Here is a 9551-nt window from a genome sequence, read left to right as displayed (position 1 = left end):
ATATATATATGTATTCTCTTTAAAATAAAAGAAATTCCCAAAATAATTCTACAAAAAATTAAATCTGTAATGGTAAGCCAAAAAATGAAAGTACAGACAAACTTAGAATAGTTGATGGAAGGAATTTCATTAAATGCCTGTACCAAGTCAGGAATATGACAGTTGTTATCCATTCGTTTGATATGTTTTGAGCTTTTGATTTTGCCATGTGATTAGGGACTCTTCGTTTAGAATTTTCCTCGGAGTTCAGTATTTTTGTGGTTTTACTTTTTAGGTATCAAGACAGAAATGTGTAAAAAAAAATACACTTTTGCTTCAAAGAATCTGTTTAAATTTTCTTAAAATGTCCTGTACCAAGTCAGGAATATGGCAGTTGATATAAAATTGTTCCTTTCTATGAATGTTGCATTGGCCTTTGTTTTTGTTGCAGTTCAGTGTGTCTGTTGTACCGTTGTTTTGTACCGTTGTTTTCATCTGAACGATGATGTGTTTCCCTCTGTTTAAGTTTGTAACCTGTTTTTTTTTTCTCGTTTAATCGATTGATGACTATTGAAAAGCGCTCTAATACTGTTGTCTTTATATACTATGAATTCATTATTATTCGTTGGATGCTAACTTTTATGGATATCGTGGGTACAGGTAAACGACGAAATTAAATGTTCAACGAATGACAAATTTTCTATATGCTTGTATGCAGACCTGGGCAAAACCAAAACATTAGATATCCACGAATCTACAAGTTTTCCTGTATCCACGAAATTTGGTACCCACGAAAATAAATGAATCCACAGTACGAGAAGTACGTATTCGTTTTTCTGTATTAAATAAAATGTTGCCTTTTTTGTTTATATATCTGTCTGTGTTTATTTGATACAGAGTTGTTCTGCATATTGACCTCTGTAATTCTAATACGTTATCCGCAATTATGTAAGTGGTTTTGCAGAAAAGTCGTTTCGATGGTCTTAATTTTCAATCGCCTTAATCAATTTCCTACAAAAGCACCAAGCATCATCAAATGTATCAAAGAAATTTGTGATAATTTGCATTAAAGAAATCACATAAATAAACAACACAATTTCAATAAAACTTTATCAGAGCACTGAATAAAACATGCGCACTGAGTCGTCTTCAATATGCAAGGAATATGTTACCTCTGAACATAAAGCAAACTACAACTGGTTAATCACAAACTTAAATAAGATAATTTATTTTATATTTGAAACATATACCTGTTGTAAATTCTTACAAAGTCGTGAACATGAGTCTCCAGCCTCAACCTTGGAATACTTCATAAATATACCAACCAGTATTAATCTCAACAGATAGTCAATAGCCATTGTATTGTTGCAATTACTTTAAATTTATTTTTTGAGTGATAACTGTCCAATATTATACCTAAATTTATCCTTTTAAATTCATAAATTTTACTAATCTTTCAACCCTGTTTTCTTTTGTGATTCCTTTTGCACACCATTTTTGTTACGTGTTTTATAACACAACATCCGATTAAACGGCACTTTTAAAAGGGGTGAACCAAATAACACAGTATATACTACTTACTTTTTCTAAGTCACTGTGACAAGAGGATAAACATGGAATAACTTCAATGAGATAGCAAGTTTAAAAACACAATTCTATATAAATTAGCACATAACAAACTGCACCGTCTTTTATACACCAGTTACATAATCTTACAAATCATCGAGTAGGCTCAAAGGTTAACTTTTACTTCCCTTTGTTTCCCTATATGATAATGGTGCCTAGCATATTCTAAGACATTATAATTATTGGTGAGAGTAAAAAAAGAAACAAAATATAGAAATATATCTTTATTCTTTTTTTTATCCTTGAAATAGAAAATCAAAGGATATGGGATATTCATTCATGACACAAAAATCCGTACATACGCAAAAATGAAAAGGAACAGACATTTTATTGCTGTTCTTCATCTCAAAAGCGCAGTGAAGTCTTCAACATGGAGCAAAATAATACTCACACCTCACGTCAAAGTTCGACATTTAGAGATAACAAGTATTGTTTGCTCGAATATATGATAGATTATGTAAATGTCTCAGGTTCGTAATTTCAGAAAATGTCATCTTGTAAGTATTTATATTTATTCCGACGATGACGTCAGCATTTGTGTCAATCAATCTTAACACGTGATACAAAGTATCAGTTTCTTCATCAATTCCATTGAATACGGTTCCACCATAATACAGTGAAAAATATCCTGAAAATGAAATACATGTTTCTATACTGGTTAACTATGAATGCTTTAACATAATGTAGAAAATGTCCTTTATATTCCTTTGTAACGATACATTGAGAAGACGAACAATATTCAATTCTTGTCAAAATATGAGTAATTATAACTTGAGTTTACATAAATTTAATCATTTGAATGAACGCTTCTATTGGTAAGCGATACATTCCTGCATCATAAGTTGGTGACTTAATTAAGACTAAAGACCAATCGTTTCTGCTACATCCAATCGAAGACGGTAAAGACATTTACACCATCTTGAGCTTCTCCTTCGCCTTTTTGTTGTTCTATGTAATTTACACAAATGTATGCATGCTTTTGTCTATTGTATTGTTGAACATGTTAAATGGAAAAGACTTCAAAAGTATGCCTGAATTGCAATTGTGTCTTATCGTATTTGTATGTGTGGAGATAAGATATGTTTTAACTAAACCGGATGAGTCCGAAAATGTCGTCAAAAGAAAACATAGAACAGATGATAATTAATTTTACAAAAATCCATATTCTTACCAACATTAGTAATAAGTTTCAGATTTTTAGATTTTCCAGTAGATGGATCGACCTCAATAAGTGACCAATATGGATTAAAATGATATGTAAGTCCGGGAGAAACTGCAAAAAGACGACCTGAAAAAAGTTGCAAGTTATAAAAACAATATGGAAAGGAGACGAGAGAAAATATATAAGACGTTCAAGGTTTATATCATTTATATTTAAACATTGTGTAAACGAATAGTTAGAGGTTAACACCATCTGAGAAGTTCAAAGCAGTGTAAAAAAAAACTCTGCACAATTGAAAAAACCCATTATAATTCACTTCATACAAAGTGCAATACAAAATCTGAAATTATATTCGAGATCCATTATCAAGTTATTAAGGTAATCATAATTTGCTTCGGGAGTTTTGATTTAACAAATACACGTATATCTTCCAAATTAGTCTTTAATTTTATCTATTAATTTTCAAGATTATCATATTTAACCATAATGCTTGGTAATGATATATATTTCTAACTAATTCAATTGAACTATTGCGTAATTGTTATTCCTGAAAATTGTGCCGATTTTACTGACATTTGCAATGAATCCCTTTATCTGTTTTAACTTTAATATTATTCCTTTCAAGCTGAGGTCGAATAAGTCTTAGTTGACAAACTTTATGAAAAACTAAATTCCATGAAACGCCATTTGATCATATATAGCCCTTGGAGTGATTAAGTAGGTATATGCATTCTTGACTTTTTTTATATGAACGTTCCTGATGAAGTTCATTCATGAAAAGCACATATAACTTAAATTTATAAAGTATTTTTGTTGTTGTTGTTTAACCTATTGGAATAAACTTTATACACACCAAACATTTTAGCATGTCGTTCACCTTTATATAAATATAACTAATGGCGTTTTTTTTTTTGTGGAACTTCAGTGTTGTTTTGTTTGTTGCACTTCATTGTTCCTGCTGTACCGTTGTTTTTCTCTTCTAGTTGATGTGTTTCCCTCGGTTTCAGTTTGTAATCCCGTTCTGTTTTTCTCTCAATCGATTTATGACTATTGAACAGCGGTATGCTACTGTTACCTTTATCTACTGGTTTTTACTAGTAGTATTTAATTCTACTTAATATTTGTTTTACTTTCAATGCACATTCTTTTTCCGACCAAGCACTGTTCGAAGCACCGTTGTATTGTTTTCAAAATTGTATCTACGAAAACTCTGTTTATTTTGCTGTGCGCATCGACCATATGTCATTGAAATATCTCACCAGTTTAAAAAGACTCATCTAAAAAAAAAACAATATTGACAAACTTTTCACGAAAAAGAAGTGACACGACTTGATTGAATACTAACCTGTCTTTTTATGAACATGGAAAGACATATACGTATAATCAGAAACATCTACCTCCACCCAGGAAACATTTCTGTAAAGAAATAGTATATGTGTAGCCCTTTATCTTGGACGAGGTAGATAGCTGTATACAATGCTGATTCTGTAGTTTAAAGAGGAATATATTGATTATTGTGACAGATTTGACCGTATACGGTGCAGGAAATGCTTACCCTTCCGGAGCATCTGATTTTACTTCCAGTTTTTAGTGGAGTTCGTGTTGTTTCTTATTTCTTATTTATAACTGTTGATGTAAATGTCCTTTGGTTTTGTGAGTCTTTGATTACTTCTTGGTTTTGATTGTTATTGTCTTGAAGGCGCTAACAGCTGTGAAAATTGTATCAATTGTTTAGGACACAGAGCAAATTAAGCAATTGTGGTCAGCTGCTAAGATTTTCTCCGTATATGAAAGCGCTAAACCTCTCACTTGTACGACAGTCTCATCAAATTCCGTATATTTACAACGACGCATGAACAAAACAGACATAATAAATAAAATAGTCAAAATATGGATACAGCAGTCAATACTTTGTTTTTTTAGTTATTTTAGAATCTGCCAAATTCATATTTAAGTAAAAAAATGATGTATTGGAACATTAAATAAAATTTTAAATGATAGTATAGAAATGAAAAACTTGTTTCCTTCAAACTCTAGATCTAAAAAACATATGGTCAAATGGAAACAATAAAAGGAACCCTTAAATGATGTTTCTAACCGAAAAATTAACAAATCTTTCGTGGTACTAGGGTTTACATGAAAATAGTTTTTTCAAGAAATACATGGAATAGCACTAATAAAGATATAATATCGCTTCATTGATTGCCTTACCCTTCTGTGATATCGTATGTATATATTCTTGCCTGAAGTCTATCTGGCGAGTTCTCGTTGCCCATCAGTAAATATACACGATTTCTCACACTGTCATATTCCGCCCATTGATAATTCACATAAAGTGATTCTGGTTCTGACCACATGATAGGTTTGTAAGAGAATTGCTGAATCGCTGTATATGTCAACTTTCCAAGAATGAACTGGAATTGTCCTAATGATATACAATATGCAAACTGCACTCACAACGGATATTATTCCAATAAATTTCATATCGATAAATTTTGATTAACAAATAAGGTTCAAATATAGACATTGTAATAGCAGACGATCTTACTAAAATACGGAGACGTTCTAAATGACTTAGCCACAATTTCGTCCACTCGTTTATGACATCACCGCAAACGACTTATCACCTAATTTTATTTGGCATGAGTAGCACGACGGGTGCTATAAGTAGAGTAGGAACTTCTCACCCTTCAGGTGCTCCTGACTTCGCTGGAGTTTCTCTTGCGCAGTCGTAATTTTTCTGTGTTATATTTTGTGAAAATTTGTAGGAATGTTCTTTTTTTTCATGAAGCCAGGGTTTTATGTTCTTTCTTTGATAAATTGATTTTATCTTGGTATATTTGTCATCTTTTTGATAGCATAGACTGGTTTTCTCTGTTAATCCATTATAAATTGAATAAGATATGAATCAAGCTAATGGATTGGAGCAAAAAAAAGTGGAGAAGTATTTGAAAGAAGATTACACGAAGGTCTTGCATGAGAGTCTCTGTGAAAGTGGATATTTTGAAACTCTTACCTTTATCTACACGATCTGCCAGAGTTACTGTATAATAACTGTCTTCAGCGTAAGGCATTACTGTGCTGATAGGGAAGTCTAAATTGTTGACAATTTTCGCCCTTTTAATGACATCTCCTGGATGCTTGAGGTCAACCTCCATAACAAAATCAATAACAATGTCAGCCGTTTCCCCGGTGTGGTATAAATTCACAAAATTACCATTTGAATTAATGGCAGATATGGCATCATACACAAAATCTCCGTTATCCGCTCTTATTCGATTCCTTTTATTCCTCTGTTTTTGTTGAAGGGCAATATTAATATAAAATTTTTCCATTTCTCTTGTTTCACCTGTCCTTAAATTAACACTCATTAAGAAACTATCAAAAGGAGTCAAGCGATTATATGAAAATCCAATCAAACAATGTTGATCGATGTACTGAGAACTGTCGTGTTTTCTTTTTAAATTGTTATACTTTTTTAATATGGATCCATATTGAGTGTCAAGGTCTTGTTGCTGTAGTGGAGTTGGTTTTGCTTGTTCTAGTTCTGCGTGTGTTTGTTTTATTACAACATCCGAACACTGGTAAAATATCGATTCTCCTGGTTTGTGCGACTGGTACCGAGCTCTGATAACACAATGAGCACACTCAATGTTTGGGAGTACCTTTAAATAATCAGATCAAATTATAAAACCTTTACAACATTTTTTAATGAAAGAACCGACGTCATTTAGTCTCTGGTGACTAGTTCGCTCATTTGCAATTATACCAAATTTGCTATTTTTTTAAATTGAATATAACCACTCTTATCTGGTCACACATTATTTCTCATTTGTTTTGTAGCCTTGGTAAAAGTTACCCAGACAACATGGGAACGAACCAGACTCCTGCCTTTAAGTGTAAAATCAAAATGAGGAAAATTCTTTTAAAATACTAGAGCTACACTACAAAAATCAGGAATAAGAAAGTAATTTGTGCAATATCGCAAGTACATTTGTGTAAAATGCTTTAATCGATATCAAAAAGTACCAGGATTATAATTTAGTACGCCAGACGCGCGTTTCGTCTACATAAGACTAATCAGTGACGCTCAAATCGAAATATTTATAAAGTCAAAGTTATAGAGCATTGAGGATCCAAAATTGCCTGAAATAAGAAAATCCTTAGTTTTTCGAAAAATTCAAAGTTTTGTAAACAGATGAAACAGGAAATTTATAAAAATGACCACATGATTGATATTCATGTCAACACCGAAATGTCGACTACTGGGCTGGTAATACCCAAAAATTAGTATACTGTTGGCTTGAAAATGAATTCTTCAACAGTCTATCATAGAAAGGTTAACATATAAAATTATCTCTAACATATCATGCTTATCTTTTCTGTCGCAATAATTTGACCCCTTTTGAATTTGACACCTTTTGAATTTGACTATAAAACTTTCTGCAATATTGAGCAAAGCAAAAATACTTACAACTATTGCTGTGTAATTTCTTTGGTGATCCTGAGCATAGAAATATTCATCTGCCACATAAGCTATAGTTTTCCAGTTTGATGAATTCAATGGTGCATACGCCACATCCATATACCCTGCGAGTTAAAGATAGAATCAGTATTGTATTTTCACGTCATTATAAGTAAACAAAATCCTTACAGAAAAGATTTATGGCGTTGAAGAAAAAATGATGTTCCAGCTAATTAGGTAAGTTGAAGACCCATACTTTGACCTATTGTTGGTTTCTTTTATAAATTGTGACTTAGATGGAGAGCTGTCTCATTGTACTCACACCACATCTTCTTATATCTATTAGTTTTTACTAGTTAACATATTGTGTTTTAACTAATTGTTGTTATTCCAATAAACAGAAAGATAAAATGACCTGCTTAATGAGAATTACATTTAAACATGTTAAATTCATCGTCCTTTTTTTAATTTTTTTTTTATTTATTAATATCTAACAATAAAAAGCTACCAGTTAAATGCTTTAACATACAACATATATATATCCATTTATTTCACTTGCGACTTATCTCTCCATAGCATGTTCATACTTTATTCATTGGCATAAACATAAAACTAACAAAAAGTACAAAGTCGAAAACATATTCAATCATATAATACATGTGAACATGTAATAAGCCGACCACATAGAAAAGAAAACAACAGGCTTATATAACGGACTGTTATCAAAGTGAGAGGGTTAGCGCTATAAAACCAGGTTTAATCCACCATTTTCTACGTTTGAAAATGCCTGTACCAAGTCGGAAATATGACAGTTCTTGTCCATTCGTTTTTGATGCGTTTTGTTATTTTATTTTGCCATGTGATTATGGACTTTCCGAATTGATTTTTTTCTAAGTTCAGTATGTTTGTGATTTTACTTTATACAAGAATTACTTATCATGCTGATACACATGTGATTTCTTCTATGTGACTTCAATTTCGTCTTCTTCTTATATAGCTTTTCTTCAATTTTGTCATTTTTTTCTAGACTTTCTTGTCATTATTGTAAATAATTGTTCTTTTATTTTATTTTTCCGATAGTCACAAATGTTTTATACGTACATCGGATAAATCGAAAAATCCGATACATACTAGTATACTTTGAGTAGTAGCCACGTTTCTTTTGCAGAGGCCTCTATTAGATGTAGGTATCTTTATTTAAATTACACTATGTTCTATCAAGAGTTTAGTACCTGGATATCCTACATCGTAATGGTTATAATTCTGTTGCCACTTTATCCACATTTGTTTGCCGCCCATAAACCAATGAACTGGTGTCTCTGGTGGCTGTCCTCCACATTCGGGTTCGTGACGAAAACATGTTTTACTTCCACTCTACAAAATAAGTAAGTTCACTACATTTATTAATCTAATTTGATTTGATTGCATATATGAAGCCAGATCGGTACATTGATACATTGCAAGTACACAGCACTGAGCTTTGCTTTAAAGCATTGTAAGCATACCTGTAACACAGGATCTTAATTTTAGCGGCCCATCATAAGGAGTGGGTTTCCAAGTAATCTTTTACTCACAATTGTGTTGCCAATATAATCACAAAATCATGATTTTATTTTAACATGATCATCAAATAAGCAAAAATACAGTCCTAGATTATCAAATAATCATTAAATATTTGGTCTAGTAATCAAATAATCACTGTAGAAATAGTAATAATATAGTCAAACACCTCATGAGGAGGCTCACTGATACAGTTACACTTACCATTGTAATCTCCATATCACCTCTCTGTAGTGGATGTATTAAACAAAGATGTCCCCATGACAAAGGAAAGAGTAGGCATATTATAAAGACTTCCAGTGATTTTCTCATAATTGTTTGCATTTGATTTAATTTCTACCATAATAAAGTGTTTTAATCTTTCATTTGTTTATTTGATTTCAAATTGGTCTCGTGATAACCGCATGAATTGTCTATCTTTTAAATTATGTTAATATAATATGATTTAACAAAGATAGGCTATAAATAATCTCAAGTTAAAATTATGTTAATAATAACACTGATAATATTATCAAAATAAATTATGCAAAATTATATCTAGTCTAAAGACAAATTATATACAGCAAAATTATTTAGTGTTTAAAGTATTACAAAGTAAAATCACATAAATACTGAACTGCAAGGACAATTCAAAAAGGAAAGTTCCTTACCAAATGACAATATCAAAAGCTAAAACACATCAAACGAATGGATAACAACTGCAATATTACTAATTATGTAAAGGTATTTTCTTATGACGAAAATGGGGGATTAAACTTT

General features: G+C 31.5%; 1 protein-coding gene across 1 annotated transcript; it reads right to left on the bottom strand.

Moving 5' to 3' along the window:
* Positions 1-1814: 1814 nt before the first annotated feature.
* Positions 1815-9182, bottom strand: LOC143047763 (uncharacterized). Its single transcript, XM_076221010.1, has 8 exons — positions 8997-9182; positions 8465-8606; positions 7242-7357; positions 5784-6432; positions 4979-5192; positions 4113-4183; positions 2777-2893; positions 1815-2233 (listed from the first exon to the last, which is right to left on the bottom strand). Exons 1-8 carry the CDS (start codon positions 9114-9116, stop codon positions 2019-2021), a joined length of 1644 nt encoding a protein of 547 aa, XP_076077125.1. The 5' UTR covers positions 9117-9182; the 3' UTR covers positions 1815-2018.
* Between the last annotated feature and the right edge of the window lie 369 nt (positions 9183-9551).

The sequence above is a fragment of the Mytilus galloprovincialis genome, chromosome 10 (assembly GCF_965363235.1).
Source record: "Mytilus galloprovincialis chromosome 10, xbMytGall1.hap1.1, whole genome shotgun sequence".
In the NCBI taxonomy this organism is placed as follows: Eukaryota; Metazoa; Mollusca; class Bivalvia; order Mytilida; family Mytilidae; genus Mytilus; species Mytilus galloprovincialis.
This window is presented reverse-complemented; position numbering and strand designations above follow the sequence as displayed.

Coding starts and splice junctions, on each gene's coding strand:
- LOC143047763 (XM_076221010.1), bottom strand. CDS start 9,116: ATGCAAACAATTATGAGAAAATCACTGGAAGTCTTTATAATATGCCTA. Junction 7,358..8,464: donor TTACGATGTAGGATATCCAG/GTACTAAACTCT, acceptor TTTAACTCGCAG/GGTATATGGATGTGGCGTAT. Junction 2,894..4,112: donor CCATGTTCATAAAAAGACAG/GTTAGTATTCAA, acceptor AACTTTTTTCAG/GTCGTCTTTTTGCAGTTTCT.